Here is a 17,318-nt window from a genome sequence, read left to right as displayed (position 1 = left end):
ACTGCCAGTATTTCTTGGTTTATTGTTCACTCACTTCCTCTTCCCTTCTCTATTTAAGAAATTTCTTATAGATTTAGTGACTTTTAGATGACAAATGATAACTAACAAATACATTTTTCTAAGTATCATAAAAATTGCACTCAGAAGTCCAAATTATCAACAAATAAAATTCATGACTTCAGTCTTTTTCAGTGGGTTCTGGTTTGTCTTCTTGAAATAAAAATTAACATTAAATCTGCTTTTGTCATGTGGAGCTGGACTTTTATCATTAGTTTTGTATTAATTTTTTTAATGTCAGGTAAATTACTATTTTAGTTGAAACATTTAAAGGATATTATTTTCATTTGAACAGTGGTTCCAGGTGTCTGTAATCTGACTTTTATTTTACAGAAGTGTATATAAAGGAGTAATGGAGAAAGATCCTATGAAGTTTTCATGCTGGCTTACCTAATTCTTTTATTTTCTCCAGAAAGGTGATTGAAGATCTTGACACAATCATGGATAGTTTTATGTGGCAGGAACATCCCTATAATTTAATCACACATGGATTTGGTCCTCAGAACATCAAGGTAGTTTTGGACTTAGTAAAATTACTTCTGCGGGAATCACTACGAAAAACCTCATCCTGATGTAAACAAATTTTATCATTGGAATTTGTAGGGTTTTTTTTTAATCAGACATGTAATAGTGGAAATCATTGTTTTTAGTTTGTTTACTGTATTCAATTTATGTGTAACTAGCTTTATAAGAATATTTACAGAAATGTTGTTTTATAATGTGACCAATATACAGTAGCCCCTCTCTAACACTGTTGGTGGGACCTTTATGTACAAATTGGACAATAGTTGGGGAAATAGAAAGCATCTTATGAGTTTTGAATTAGAGGATTAGGAAAGATTGTGTATATATTAAAGTTGTAGTGAGTGGCTACTGTACTTCAAAATAAAACGTACATTTTAAGAAAATGATAGTGTTGTAAAATGTGCAATGTTTACATGATTCAAATGAGTTACATGCTGTTAAACAACTTGAAAAGAAAATATATACGCATTTATCATTTTGAATTTTTGTTTTTGCTAAAAGTGATTTATTGCAAAGCTAACAAAAAGCACCTCTGACAGCAATAGCATGTCCCACCCAAGATTGTGAAGTTAATTTCCATTCATTGCCATGTGTTAGCACCGAAAATATTGAAATACACAAGACAGAAAACTGGAGAATACCTCTTTAATTCATGAGCATTCAGATTGTATTCTGTTTCTTCATAACTTGTTAATGAAAATCAGTGTATGAATGGGTGTCTCCTCCTCACCTGGATGCCCAAATCATCTCCACATTTATCCCTTACTGAGATGGCTTTGGGGTCACAGCTTCTTCCTTGAATGGAGGTCCAGACAGTCCTTATACAAGCTCCCTCCCTCTTTTTCTTTCCCCATACATTGATGGACTTTTATCATTTTCTTGTTTATTCATGTTTTCTTGTCCCAAGCTGGAACATTTTATTACCTTTGTTTCCAATTTTCACTTTTCCCTTGCCTTTACGTGACCCATCTGGCGATATCTCAATTTCTCGAACAGCCTATTGACCAATATTCCCTACAAGTTCAGTAACTTCCACAGCTACTTTGAATACAGTTGTCTGCACCCCACTTCCTGAATGGACATTATTCATTCACCTGATTTTTCCATCATGTGGAGGTCTTGTGGCACAAAGGTAGAATACCTATTTCTAGGCAAGTGACTCCAAGTTCCAAGTCCTACTTCAGAACTTGAAGGCCACGAAGGTGCATACAAAATATTGTAAATCCTTTCAACACATTCTGATGGCAGGTGGTAAATGGTGGGAGTTTCCTGGTCAGCCATACTGCAAAAGGCAATGGCTACTTCGCACTCTATAAGGCACAAGTTAGGAATGTGATGGAATACTCGTCATTTGACTGGATAGGTGCAGCTCCAACAACACTGAAGAAGCTTGACACCATACAAGACAAAGTAGCTGGCTTGATTGGCACAACATCCACAAACATCCACTCCCCGCAACACCAATGCTCAGTAGCAGCAGTGAGTAATAGCTACAAAATGCACTGCAGCAATTTACCAAAGGTCCTTAGACATACCTTCTAAATCATCAACCACTTCCATCTAGAAGGACAAGGGCAGCAGATACATGGGAACACCACCACCTGCAAGTTCCCCTTCAATCCACTCACCAGCCTGACTTGGAAATATATCGTCGTTCCTTCGCAGTCACTGGGCCAAAATCCAGCTTCTGTAATGGCATTGTGGATCAATCCACAGCTGCGTTTCAAGAAGGCAGCTTATCACCAGAGCAATTAGGGATGGACAATAAATGAAATTCATTGTTGACAATGCCCTCTTAGGGTATAGTACTCTGAAGGAGGGGGTGTTGCTCCATCTCTGTCATCTCTGTTCTTATTACTTTCCATACCAGTTCTTCCAATTGTTATGGTTCGGGTCAGAAACTTCAAAGGGTTTTACGAAGCCTTCCTAAATCATAAGTTTTGCATATTGAACTTGACTAGGATAAGCTTGTTATGTTCTACTTCAGTGTGATTCAAAAGACCCACTAGGAAGCTTTAATCAAAAATTTATTTAAGAATATAGTCAACATTTATAGTAAGAAAATTAACAAGAACTTTTATCAATTACAAGCAAGAAACAAAACAACCACTATAATATATAACCCTTAACAAAGACATCGAATGTATTCCAATCAAACCAAAACCTTTGCCAAAGACAAAGTCCTTCAAATAGGTTCAATATAGCAAAGTCTACCGTTCACGTGATAATGGAAATTGAGTCCTTTGGTTGAAGTCTGCAGTTCTCTAGATTCACTCCAAACAGTTTGAAGACAAGACAACCTAGATCCAGCCCCAACAACAGCAGATTTTCACCCTTCAGGAACACAATTTTTCAGCTGATTAACAGAATTTTCAGAACAACAGGAAGAGAGTAAAAACACTTTTTTTAGCTTTCTGTCTCCTAAAACTCAAACCTGCAGCTCCAAACTGAAAATGAAAGAAAATAACTTTTCAAAAACACATGATCATCCTCCTAACAATGCAGGATCATAAAACTAATCCCAGAGTAAACACAAACACCCTCATTTAAACTGCTGAAGTAGCAATAAAAGGACTCATCATAGTCAAGCTGGCAACAATGATGTCACTGAAGCTGTGAGCTGAGAAATCATGTTTTAAAAAAAACTTTCTTAAAGGTACACTAATGTCATACAATATGTTGTCCTTTTCCTGCAACCAAAGATTCCTCCTATGGTTACAGGTCTCTTAGAATGCCAGTTTCATTACTCACTTTTGCTCTCATCCTTTTCCCTTCCTCCCAGTATCAAGGTAGGATTTCCCTTTCTTCCCCTTTCACATGACCAATCTCCACATTGAACCGATCAACCTCTACCATTTCTGTCACCTCCAATGTGATGCCACCATCAAACCATCTTCCATTCCCTTTCAACATTCCAGAGGGACTGTTCGCTCTAATTTGTGCTCCATTTTTCACTCATTCCTTTCAAATGGCACCTTCCCAAACAAGCTCAGGATGTCTAATGCCCCATCATTCCTTCCAGTGAGTCATCTTGTACTTGCTGCTCACAGTGCTGTCCTTACACAGGAGAGGCCAGATACTAATTAGGTGACTGCTGTGTGGGACATAAACCTGATCCTGTCTTTCCAGCAGCCTGTTATTTTAATTCCCAGCCCTATTCTCATTCTGACCACTTTTATCCTAGGCCTCCTCCACTAACGTATTAAAGCCTAACAAAAATTTGGAAGAGTACCTCCTCTTTGAGCTAAGCACTTTACAGCCTTCTGGATTCAACATTGAATTAAATTTCATGTCATCTCTTCTGAGCCCAACTATCAGTAACGATTCAGCTATTTCCATTTACACACATTTTGTTTCTCCAACAGATGGTGCCTGACTTGCTGAGTATTTCTCTAGCATTTCCTGTTTTACATATTAATAGGGGTCCATTTAGAAACATTAAAATTTGATTCTCATCAATTAAGATTGGCAAAACTAGTCTAAGAGACATGTAATTTGTGAATAATGCTGAAAAAAGAGACATGCTATCGAAGCTTTAGTCTGGCATTCATCAGGACAGAATCAGAAGAATGCCAAATATAAAGGGAAGAGCAATTTATACTGATGAGGAGAAAGTGCTGATTGGTAATTGAGTGGACTCAGATTGATTGAGACCTCATGCAGGGACGTTGTTTGTTCCCTTTACATTTGGACTAATAATTCTTTCTGTATGCAATGACAATTTGCATCAAGAATATTGGAATGTGTGGAAAACCAGCAACAAATTAATTATCCACTATCTACACAACAGTTCTTTCAAAAGCTGCATATATAACTGAAAGTGAGGGAACAACTCATTGAAAAATAAGTAGCTTTCACAAGTTCAAACTTAAAGTATCCGAGCCATTAGATACAAGAAGAGTTGAGTAAAGGAGGAACAGTTACAAAAACCAGAATTTTCTCATTCTGAACTTGATTGGGACTATTGTCAGGTATGTGGAGGAGAGAAGATCTTGGAAGATTCACAGATCTTACTTCCCAACAAAGCATGTCTACCTCTAGTTGGCTATTTCAGCATGTCAAATAGCTGAAACCATCCAAAGGAAATTCTAACATGCACTTCTGGTACACAAAAACACGTAGGGAAAATGATTCGTCATTGACAATGACAATCACCATTGTCCTCATCTTTAATGCTACGTGGAACTTTCCAACACTCAGTGCAGATATCTGAAGAGTTAGCTATTTTTCATTGAAACTGCTTTTTTAAGTAAGCATAGCACTGACTCAGCATTCACCATTATGGATATTAGAAATAACCAGCAGCAGACCACCTTTGGTACCTGACGGGTAAGTGAATCTTGAATCTCAGTTCATTAGAGCAGAACTCCCTGCAACTCAATTACACTGGTTTCTGTGTTGTCCGCTCTATTAGAAATTTATGCTCCACTTTCTTTAGCTCATTTACCTGTCTCTGAACATTAAAAATTGATGTAAAAGGAGCACAAATTCAATACCATTGATAGGTATAATAACAAATACACAGCTTTCTTGCCAGGACACCTCACACAGAGCCTATGGCTTCTTCCAAGGGCATGCTCATTGTTATGGACAGGAGAGGATTTAAATTAAAACAGCCCTGATTTCTCTTTTCACCATTGACCATAAACAGAAGGGAGTGTTTTTGATTTTTGATTTCCCCTTTTATAAGTGGTGATGTATTTTTCCCAACCCCTCAGTTTCGGATTGATCCAATCTTCCATTAATAACCCCACAACAGACTTGAGATAAGGTAAAATCAGTGGGTTGGTATATTTTACATGCAGTCAAAACATGGAAAGTGGGTGTCCATATGTACATCCATGTGTATGGTACATTCACACAATAAAAGAGGGATAAGAAAAAGAAAGTATAGGGCAAAGACCACAGACAAAATCAGAATAATTGTTTCACACAATTCCAGGGTCCAAAGTTGAAAGTCCAATGGTAAATTCCTTCAGAGGGGCTAACTGGCTGAGCTGATATGGGGTAATCCACTCTACCAGTAGCGTCAACTTCCAGAATGGGAGAAGCATGTAGAAATTAATCAGCCTTGCAGTTAACACTGGTACAGAAGTTCAGATGTTTCAGTGTAGATGAGGACCAAGCAATTTAAACCTGGACACAGCTGGAGTTATGCTTTTTTTTGATGGAACATGGCAGTCAGAAGCAGGCTGCTAGCGTGAAGTGCTGTTTGTATATATCCGGAAAGCTGTATGATTAAAACAATTCACACAGCTCAAAGTCTCAGTCATTTGACAGAATGGTTTTGGCCATTCAGCCAATGAGGTCTCTTGTTAAAACCCATCGACTTTTGAGCAGGTAAATGTGGAACCACAAATTTGAAGGTGGATTATCAAATTTGAAGTTTACATGATATAGAATGCTTGGTATCTGTGGAGGTGGGTGGCATTAGTGTTGTGAATGAGTCCTTTGCATTGGCACAAAAGAAGGGAGGTTAATGTTGTCAGGGAGGCATGTAGAAAAATTGGATGGAGTGAAAATATTTTAAAGCGACCAAGTATGTGGGACCATTCAAAGTTAACGGGCAGGATTTTACGGCCTTGTTCAAGTGAGACCGAAAATTCCTGTCTGAGGTCAATGGACATTTTCTGCCCATTGCCTGCTCCAATTCTATGGCAGGCAAATCACCTGTCTGAATGAGATGCATTTTAGGTTGCTGATAGAAGCTTTGGTGACAATAATAGAAGTTCTCACCATAATTTTCAATTCTCCTTGGACATAAAGTGATGCCAGAAGACGGCAAGATTCCAAATATTACATCCATGTTCAAATAAGAGAGGGATAAATCTCCGAGTTAGTCAATGTTGCTTCAGTAATGGGAAAACTTCTAAAAATTGTCAGAGACAAAATTACTTCTTTCTTGGATGATACATGATAGCTGGTATGGATAAAAACAAAATACTGTGAATACCTATCTTTGGCAGCATCTGTGGACAGTGAATTAGCTGTAATTATGTTACCCCATTTTGCACTGGTGTGACTTATTGAGGCAAATATTGCAGTGTCCAGATAATTGGTGACTGGGCATCCAACGGAAGATGGACTGTGGAAGTCCTGACATGTGGGAACTGGACTGGAAATTTAAACCTCCTAAGGCAATCCTCCTGTTTTCTGGGACTCTTGTGCAAATGTCTCTGAGCTTGGGTGACAGACCTCTGACATTTCCACAGTACTTACTACAATAGTTATCCAGGAAATGTTGGTCAAATTAAAATTTAGCAACTCAGTAATTCCACAACTGACCAATCATCATCCACTGCAACCACCCCCTCTGATCAGCTAACAGTCCTCAAGTGGAACCAACTGGGGGACCTTCACAGTCCCCAACCCAACTAGCCACTCATCCACCTGTCCAACTCACCCACTCTCTCCTACCTACCAACTCATCCATTCATTCACATTTAAATACTAGACATTTAAATATACCGTGCAGCAGTGTGTGTCATAAAAAGGGGCCACGTCCTGTCTTCTCAAATTCTGCTCCAATAGAGATGCTTGAAAGATGGGTATGCTGTATATTTCTTTAATGGCCATGATGGGAAGAGTCCAGATGGAAGATGCAGCAGAATCCTTGATTGCAGTGACAATCCACTCAGCGACAAGTCATTGCTGGGAAGATTCGGGCCAATGTTTATTGAACTATATGAGCATAGAGAATCAGCATGTACTGAAGTTTTGAAATCCAAATGTCAAATTTGCATGTGTTCATTTTTTTACACTAGCTGTGACCATCTTTGAATTTTGGTCCCATGCTTGTCATAATGCCAGCCTCAGCATTCATACTGATGGTTCTGCAATCAGATGCTCGTGGTGACTGCAAACTAATTGCTAGGTCTCAGTTCAATCAACCATTGCTTCACCATATCACCTCTTGGAGATGGTCATGCATAACTTGGTTTTGAACTCCTTCTAACGAACCAGGCACCATATAATGTTGAAAAAATAAACTTTCATTTAATAGCGCCTTTTATGATCACTGGGTGTCTCAAAAAGAACTTTACATCCACTGAGATGGATGAAGTGTCACTGGTGTGGAAATGCAGCAAGTGATTTACACACAGCTAGCTCTCGTAAACGGCAGTGTGATAATGATCACATAATCTGTTTTTTGTGTTGTCGGTTGGCCAGGACACCAGGGATAACTCCCTTGCTTTACTTTGAAATAGTGCCATGGAATCTTTCAAATCCACCTGAGAGTGTTATATATGTTAGGGACATGTCCCTTTAAGAGAACAGGTCAGGTGACCTGGGAGTCGAACTCCATCCTGGGTTGAGTTTGCATGGTCAATCTTGTGCTGACTTGTGCTAGGATTAAGACATGTTAATAAACTGTTCCACTTAGTTTACTAACGCTGACCTTGTGGTTTATTATTAGTCTCAATAGCAGACCACAGGGTGGCACAGTGATACAATGGTTAATACTGCACACTCACAATGCCCGGGTCCTAGGTTCGAATCCTAGCTTGGGTCACTGTCTGCAGTTTGCACATTCTCCCTGTGTGTGGGTTTCCTCCAGGTGCTTTGGTTTCCTCCCGCAGTCCAAAGATGTGCGGGTTAGATGGATTGGCCATGCTAAATTGCCTCTTAGTGTCAGAGGGGCTAGCTGGGTAATTACATGGGGTTATTGGGATAGGGTCTGGGTGGGATTGTGGTCGGTGTCACCTCGATTGGCCAAATGGCCTCATTCTGCACTATAGGATTCAATGATTCTATATAAGAGAGGGGAGAAGGGCCTTTATTTAACATTGTATCTGAAGGACAACATTCACAACAATGCAGTACTCCCTCAGTACTGCACTATGGTTTCAACATTGATTTTATGCTGAAGTCCTGGAGTTGAGTACAATGAGGCCAGTAGTACCTAAATAAGGTCCTAGAGATATAATAGCCTTTACATAAAGCTCCGTTCAATATTTTCTTACAACATAATGAGACATGCTGAATGCTGTGATTTGTCCTCCCCTGTCCTGCTAAGAATGCTTTCCAGTGCAATATTTACCATCATATGACATCTAGTGGTACAAAAATGTTTTGCACTACTTACGTAAACCAGAATCATCAAGTGATCTCGATTGCACTTATTGTTTTTAAAATATAATTCACAACTTTCCAACACTTTATTTTCTTCAATAAAGATTACATTTTTGTAACTGTTAAATTAATCATAAAATGCCATATAGCTTTTCATGGTTTTCTAGGAATAAAGTTTTTTTTGTATTTATTGTGCTGTAAATGTTATTTAAATGAAGTGGTGGAATATTTCATCATATCCTGGTTTTGTATTCTAACTTCATTGCCTTAATCTTTATTGATCTGCTCTGTAGTGTTTAAAAATTAGGAGCAACATGAACAGCAGCTTCAACATTATTAAAAGCTCTGATAAAGTGCGCCATATGGTGTATTGCTCCCTGGAAAAGAGTTTAGCAACCATTTTGTAACAAAAGCACTAATTACTGCAAATGCGCTTTACACTATCTTTCATTTGCTTTAGTTTCTTCTGAGATGGGCTTTTCCAGAAATACAAATATTTTAAACTTTGACTTATCTTCTGGTTCCTGGCTTTAATGAAGGGTCTGAGCCTATCAGAGTGGTGTACTTGTAGAATTTGAGCATTTTCTTTTCAGATTTCTTCTGTGTGTATAAAAAATATATACTTTATAGTTTTGTTGGTAAATCTACCATAGTACAGCGCTGAGCCACATGGATCAAAACAACACAGGTTCAGTTCCTACCCTATGTTGAGTATTAAAGTTAGTTTATTTATTAGTCACAAGTAAGGCTTGCATTAACACTGCAATAAAGTTACTGTGAAATTTCCCTAGTCGCCACAGGCCGAGCCTGTTCAAGTCAATGCAACTAACCAGCATGTTTTCAGAATGTGGGAGGAAACCGGAGCAGTCAAAGGGAACCCATGCAGACAAGGGGAGAACATGCAAACTCCACACAGACAGTGACCCAAGTCGGGAATCAAACCCGGGTCCCTGACGCTGTAAAGCAGCAGTGCTGACCACTGTGCTACCATACCCGCCCCAGTAGTCCGTAACCTGGATTTCAGCTGAGGGGGCACTTTTAGCTTCATTGTGCATTATGTAGAAAGCTGGGGAACATCAGCCAAAGTTATTGTTCCTGATTATCAGCCATTGATCACACAGACAAGTGTGTTTTTGGGTGGTGGGGGGGGGGGGGGGTGGATAAGAGGATTTGGTGAGGACAGTATTAGGCTCAGCCCCCAGTGCAAACTGAAAAGCCGACCAATGCTCACCATCTGGATCCCACAAAGGACTAATTACTTGGGTCCAATAATTAGAGCAGTGTCAAGCAGCTTAGAAATCATGCCTCAGTGTGAGAGGTCACCTTCATGAAACCAAGAAATATTTGGGAGAGAAAAACACCCATTGCTTTCAGAATGATTTTTTGGAACCAGCTCAGCTCTCTGTTGAAGGGGAGATGGAGGAAATGCAAGAAAGGGGAAAGTAACTTTTGTGAATACACGCCAAATAATTTAAATAACAAGAGGGGATATAATGAGAGGTGAGCAGGCAGTGAAGATTTTATGTCCAATTAAGAAATAGAATAAGATATAATGCTCTTGTGGAAGTGTGTATAGATTCTATGATAGCAGCCGCAATGATGTAGAATGAATAAATGTAGGAGGGTAGGTAAGAATAAAGAACCAAGAACAAAGAATAAAAAAAGTACAGCCCTTCCAAGCCTATGCTGACCATGATGTCCTAACTAAACTAAAAAAAACTTCTGCCCTTACTCAATCCATATCCCTCTATTCCCTCCCTATTCATATACCCATTCAGATGCTTCTTAGGTGATGCTAATATGCCTGCTTCCACCACTACTCTGGTAGTGCATTCCAGGTACCAACCACCTTCTGTGTGAAAAACTTCCCCCGGACATCTCCCTTAAACTCCCCCCTCCCCACTCCGTCTCCACCATCAACCTGTGCTCCATTGTAATTGACACATCCACCCTTGGAAAAAGCCTCTGACTATCCACCTTGTCTATGCCTCTCATCATTTTGTAGACTCCATCAAGTCTCCCCTCAGCCTCTGTCTTTCCAGTGAAAACAATCGTAGTTTATTCAACTTCTCCTCATAGCCAACCCCCTCCAGACCAGGCAACATCCTGGTGAACTTTCTTTGTACTCCAAAGCTTTCATGTCCTTCTGATAGTGTAGTAACCAGAACTGTAGGCAAAACTCCAAACGTGGCCAAACCAAAGTTTTATATAACTACAATATGTTTTCCCAACTCTTGTACTCAGTGCCCAGCTGATGAAGGTAAGTATGCCATATACTTTCCTAATCACCTTGGCCACCTGTGAGTTAATGTCTCCCCAGTTGACTACGTTTCTCTCTCCACCGCTGCTGCCAGGCTGCCGAGCACTTAAAGCAGTTCCTGTTTTTTCTAATTACTAGCAGAAACGATGGTGGCCTGTACTCTTCGGACATTTGAAATATCCTCTGCTTGAGGACATATAGGAGAGAGTGTTCAGAGCAGAATGAAGAGCTCCAGGTAAGCAGGGTAGCAATAGTGCAGGATCTGCTACTAACGAGAGAACTACGTCCTCAAATCGTCTTCCTGAGATTGACAATCCAACTAACCAATAAAATAGCTCAACAACAGCTAATGTTTTGTAAAGTGCAGATTAAAATATTAACAGATGTGATGGCTGCGCCAAAAATGTATGTATCAATGATAAATTGACAAAATCTGGATGTGAAAGATACGCCTTGTTTTGTTAAATCGCTGTCTTGAATTTAAAATAAACTTGATGCCAGTCAAATGTGCTTTTGAAATAACTGCTAAACTTTCACGGAAGCGTTTTAAAAACCGACCGTGCAAATTCTGTATAGCTTGCACTCATTTCTTTATTCATTTGCATCTTTTTCCCCCCAAATGTTTGTGCGCTCCTTAAAGCAGCTCAGCCTGAAGCTGTGCCACTGTTTACCTGGCAGGACGGCAGACGCTCCAGTTCAGGTGAGGGAGGCGGACCGAGCGATTTAAGCACAGCCCTGAATGGACATCGCAAACATCAATCAACAAGGCTGAGCCAATGCTCCATCCTCCCTGTCCAGCTGCCCTTACCTTCAGCAGCCACTGGGCTGTCGCTCTGTGTCATAATTTCCCCCAGGGTCAGACGGAAGAGAGAGGGAAGGTTTACTTAAGATAAGTTGTATGTGTGTGTGCTTCTTTAATGAATTGAAGGCTGATGGAAGTGAATAAGTCGGAGCTGTGCGATAGCTTGATCATCTGGGTGAGTGAGTGCTGCCCAAATGCAGCTTACCTCTTTGCTTTGCAGCCCCGGGTTGAGTGACTCACCTGTGCTGTCCTCCGGTACAGGTGTCAAGCCAGGCTTTTAAACAGCCATTATGACCCCGAGCAAGCACGGCAGCTAGTGTGTTGTCGCCTTATTTTTGTCTAAATACACCTCAAGGGTTCCCTACCACTTACTTCATGTTGCATTTGTCGAACTAAACTTAAGGAATATGATTTAAAAGCTCTAGATGCATGAGAGGTATACAGGCCTAAAGTAATGTTCAAATGAGCTTGAGCTGATTGCCCCATCGCCTTTATTGAGAATGTATACTGTAGTTATTTTCATCTTAATGTAAGCAGAATTTACCCTGTAAGAATATCTTAAAATGAAATAAAAAGAAACACTTGTATAGAGTACAATTCCAAATAGTTGGTCCATTGAACTGCCACCCCCTAAGCAAAACACTTGTTTTTCTCTCTTTAGGTCTCCTTGTCAGGTAAGAACTCTTGTTTTTTGATGTCAGTCTTTGACTCCCTCTCCCCCCCAAGCCCCTGTTGTTTGGGGAAATACAGTTAAACTGTCGATGGGTGAAACTGATTTTTAAAAATTAATTAATGAGAAGCTGGGCCAGCATTTATTGCCCATCCCTAACTGCCCTCCATTTCAGAAGGCACCTGGGAATCAGCCACATTGGTGTGGATCTGGAGTTACAGACAGACCAGATTTCCTTCCCTAAAGTGAATCAGATAGATGTTGATGACAATGGTTTCATTCATATTGAATTCCAAATTCCACCATCTGCCATAGCAGGATTTGAGCCTGGGTCCTCAGATGTTGTCCTGAATCTCTGGATTACTAATATCACTATGCTGCTGTCTCCACTGATCTCATTGGGAGATCTTGGCCTAATACTATAGCAAAGTTGTCAGTACGTTTCTTTTTCTAACAAAGGGAAATTATGTTTATATGAATAAGACAATAATGAAATATTGATTTTACTACACGCAGTTATCAAGAGTTTTTTTAGATCTCTAGAAGTTTCATCTGTAAGATTTTCTTTAAAGCAGTTCCCATATAAAACTAACTCATTCCACCAATCAAATTACAGATTAGGATTCAATTTCACTTGCTCTTTCGTTCCATTTGTTGAAAATAAGTTCCCTTGTTTTTAAGAATTGTCTGTCTACAATTGATCATACCAAAGTATATAAATGGCAGAATTTGGACTTAAAGGTAATTTTATTCTATCCATTCATTGTAACTGGAGTATAGAATTGTTTTAAAGTAACAAATGAAATACAAAACACCCAAGTTTGGCAGCACCTGTGGAGAGAAAAACATTTCAGATCATTGACCTATTGTCTATCCTAATGAAAGGTCATCCATCTGAAATGCTAATTCTGTTTTCCTCTCCGCTGTTGCTGCTTGCTATCCTGAGATTTCCAACATTTTCTGTTTTTAGTTCAGATTTCCAGCATCCGCAGTTTTTTCTTTTTGTTTTCCCATCTATGTTGGCTACAGGATACAGATCAAGATTGCTTAAAAATAAAGATGATTCATCATGATCATCTGTACCCAGGCAGTCAGACAATATCAGACACTGTGAAAGCAAAGTTTTTTATATTCTCTGCTTTGCCCAATGGTGTTTTCTTTCCCTGTATTTTAATTTTACAAAAGTATATTGTACTTCTTCTGAACCCTACAAATTACTATAAGATTTAATGGCATGCTAATTTAGGATTGGTATACTCAGTATAGAGTGTAAATCAGTGATTATTAGATCAACCTGTATGGCTAGATTCATTTATCTAGCCATACAGATAATGGCTGGATTATTATCTGTGGACAATAGATTGTGGAATCATATTTAACAGTAGATGTTTTCTTTTAAGTTTCTAGCCTGGGCTGGTTAACTACATCCTGTACTCTGTCTAATATGTGCAGCCAAAGGGACATGCTGTTTGATTCAATCAGCCAATCGTTGGGATGTATGCCCTAAATACCTGTATCACACCAGCACCAAAATGTCTGCCATTAGATGTGAGTCCACAGTTGGACAACACTTGCTGAGCAATGTTCAGTGTGCTCATATCGACACTAACAATTTAAGATGATTGGTTGAGCTCGTAGTGGGGTTAATGTTCACTTGCTAGAAGAAACTTGCATTCATTAGCCAGGACTCGTTCTCAGCAAAGAAAAGGAATATGCTGAAGCCTTGTACCTATTTTGAGTTATCCAGGAGCTTAGGAAGCTTATAGTTCCCCATTACTTTCTTCACAGCAATGCCCCAACTAAACAGAGTCAACCAATTAGCACTCCTTTTCTCCTCTAATATAAACTGTTATGATCATTTGAAATTTGGAATTTTTGCATTTGTCTTGATAAATGCAGGATGAAAAGCTTTGGCAACATGTCTCTCTTTTCAACAATATTCAAATTTGGTAGTACCAAATAACTCAATGTAACACTGAGGAGCTCCTTTGTAGGGACAATGGATGAACATTTGGCGTGGATGTGATTGAAAGTTTTGAGGATTGATGTAGACATGGTTTCATGGCAGCCTATGTTTGTGCTAATGTTGTATTTATGGTTACACTGCAACCGACATGAAACTAGTCACCTGTGAAATGCCAGTCAGGGTTTAATAATGCAGCTTGTAATATTAGATTGATGTCATTGAATATTTATTCTTTGACCTAACTTTGGTCATTCATCTGATATGGCCTGTTTAAAAGATGGAGTTTATTTATTAATGTCACAAGTAGGCTTACATTAACACAGCAATGAAGTCACTGTGGAAGTCCCCAAGTTACCACACACCAGTGCCTGTTTGGGTACACTGAGGGAGAATTTAGCACAGCCAATGCATCTAACCAGCATATCTTTTGGACTGTGGGAGGAAACCGATGCACCCGGAAGAAATCCACGCAGAGACGGGGAGAATGTGCAGATTCTGCACAGTCAGTGACCCAAGCTGGGAATTGAACCTGCCTCCCTGGTGTTGTGAGGTAGCAATGCTAACCACTGTAGATGAATGTAGTATGGTGCCCTAAATGGCCTGTTCCCTGTCAAATCTTTTTTAGAGAGTAGTTTTAAGTTTGGAAGTTGTGGGAGAGGAAAGAAGGGGGATGAAGGATGATAGAACACAGTGATGACATGTTTCACATAGTGATTACTTGTTGTTGATTATTCTTAATAAGATCTTTGTGAATCATTACCAATGCAATGCTCAAAATTGTGACATAATCTATATACCAACAATTTACTGAATGACTATCAAGCGATGTCACTCAAAATTGTGACATGTTCTATCTACTACTGTTTACACAATGAGTACTGCCAGTAGGATAATATATGAATTTCATATTAGGACTGAAAAAAAGATAATTATATTTCAAAATGTCAGTTGTTTAGATTGTTTACTTTCATTAATTAAAGTGGTGATTTGTACTGAAAGTTTTTTAAATGATTTTATTAAGGTAATTTTAGTTTTAAATTTACATATTAGTTTGGTGCTAGGGGTAGTTCATTGCATTGGAGCAGCAACATTTTGCCTTTTGACATTGAAGAATGAAATATTTAGTTTCCTATCTCATAATGCTTAGTTTCTGATTTGGGCAGTCACTGTAGCGTAAAAAGCCATGCAGACAGTGGGTGCTTACTTGTAGGAAAAAGGATCAACCGAGAAGGACCAGTTCTGTCATTTAAGCTTCTAATCCTTTCTTTAGGATGCTCCTTAAATCCTACTTCTTTGATCAAGATTCTGGTCATCTGTTACAATTCCTTGACAGTCGGGTCCCAGAGTGGAACCCAAACTTGATAGGTCATAGTTTTTTTTTGTTTAGGATGAGCAGAGACACAGGACTGACAATTAACTTTTAACAAAATAATAAAGTCTTTATTAAACTAGAAAAGATTAAATATAATGCACTGCTCTTTCACCCTGTCTACACCTTCATAGATGTACACACGTTGGTAAATATAAGACGAGTTACAAATTACATCTTATATGCTAATGTTCTCTATAGATACGCAACCCATGTAAGCCAACAGCCAACTGTGATCAGACACGACACACTCTGAAACCAAGCGTCAGATGCCACCCAATACACTCCTGTGGATTTTTCATCAAATACCCCAGATGTTCATCACACTGAGCCAATGAATCTCACTGGAACCCTGACTTCCAAATGAGTGTTTCCAAACTTCACTCTCAAAGTGCACTCTTGAAATCCCTTCACAAACCATGCTTTTTCTTGGATGCTTTCACTAAGGATTCACCTCCAGGATTTCAATCTTCCTTTTAAGTAGTCCTCTTGCTTGGATTGCCACCATGCATCCAGGCTTCCGCATAATCTCTCAGGTACCCAGCCATACCAACAATGGTGTCAGCAAACTTTTGATTTACCTCAGATGTCTGACTTTTCACCTGGCCAACTTTAAATCTGACTCTTACAGTTGACTCTTTAACTCAACCCTTTCTCTGCTTTTTATTTTAACTTCACTGAACAGGATCTTGTTCAACTTCTTGTTCTTTGTTTCTTTAGCTTAAATGTCTTACTGAGGCTTAATTTTGTCCCAACTCCCTGGTTTCTGAATTTTCTTTTTTTTTGGGAATTCTGTTTTCTGAAGCTCCCTTGTCCTGTCCAGTTGCTCCTGAATCCAGCTCACAACTAACTTAAAGGTGCTTTTTGTCCCAGAGTGGTCTCTGGTTGTAAAGCAAAAATCTAGTTTCCCTATAAGTCCTGTTCATGCTGTAAACCATCATTACCATAGATGCATCTAAACCAAACTGAGGTAATTAATCCTTTCAAATACAGAAGCATAAAAGTAAACTTACTTAAAGCTATATCCTATTGCAAATACTCACGAGTACAAGTATAAATTGTTTAAGTCAGCTGTTTTCAAACACATCTGTCCTAATATGTATCTTAGTGCCAATTTTTGTTTAATAACACTCCCGTGAAGCAAATAGAATGTTTTATTTTGTTAAAGGATCTATATACATGCAAGTTATTGTTGTATATCCAGCCCTTAAAGTTAAAATCTGCATTTATGCAGAATACAACTGAAATACAAAATTAAAAAAAGACATCACTTATCACTGAAACATAGAATGGTTCCAGCACAGAGAAGTCTATTTTGGACATTGTGTCCATGGGAACGCTCAGTAAGGAAAACTCAATCTCATTTTCCTCTAGCCCTGCAAATCTTGTCTCCAGATAATTATTGAATTGCTCTTTGAAAGCCATGATTGAATCTGCCTCCATCACATTGTCTGGTAATGCATTTCAGATCCTAACCATACAGCTATGTAAAATGTAGTTTACTTTGTCACTTTTTGCCATTCACCTTAAATTGGTATACTCTGATTCTCAACCCTTCAGGGAGTGGAAATAGTTTCTCCCAATCTATCCAGATCT

At 39.0% G+C, this 17,318-nt stretch overlaps 2 protein-coding genes across 3 annotated transcripts in view; both read left to right on the top strand.

Moving 5' to 3' along the window:
* The window catches only part of LOC145347751 (uncharacterized), a 32,533-nt gene extending 31,469 nt beyond the window's left edge, over positions 1-1,064 (top strand). For both annotated transcript variants that reach the window (XM_080195536.1, XM_080195535.1), the window contains exon 8: positions 470-1,064. In XM_080195536.1, the coding sequence (XP_080051662.1) occupies positions 470-629 (160 nt within the window). In that variant the 3' untranslated portion in view covers positions 630-1,064. The remainder of the gene's footprint in view (positions 1-469) is intronic.
* A 10,687-nt stretch (positions 1,065-11,751) lies between these two features.
* The window catches only part of hook1 (hook microtubule-tethering protein 1), a 72,163-nt gene continuing 66,596 nt past the window's right edge, over positions 11,752-17,318 (top strand). Inside the window, exon 1 of the mRNA XM_080195537.1 lies at positions 11,752-11,892. Coding sequence (XP_080051663.1) covers positions 11,848-11,892 — 45 coding nt within the window. The 5' untranslated portion in view covers positions 11,752-11,847. The remainder of the gene's footprint in view (positions 11,893-17,318) is intronic.

This window comes from Carcharhinus amblyrhynchos, chromosome 9 (genome assembly GCF_965287045.1).
Source record: "Carcharhinus amblyrhynchos chromosome 9, sCarAmb.v2.hapA, whole genome shotgun sequence".
Classification (NCBI taxonomy): Eukaryota; Metazoa; Chordata; class Chondrichthyes; order Carcharhiniformes; family Carcharhinidae; genus Carcharhinus; species Carcharhinus amblyrhynchos.
Note: the sequence above shows the minus strand (reverse complement) of the source record. Positions and strands in the feature narration are given on the sequence as shown.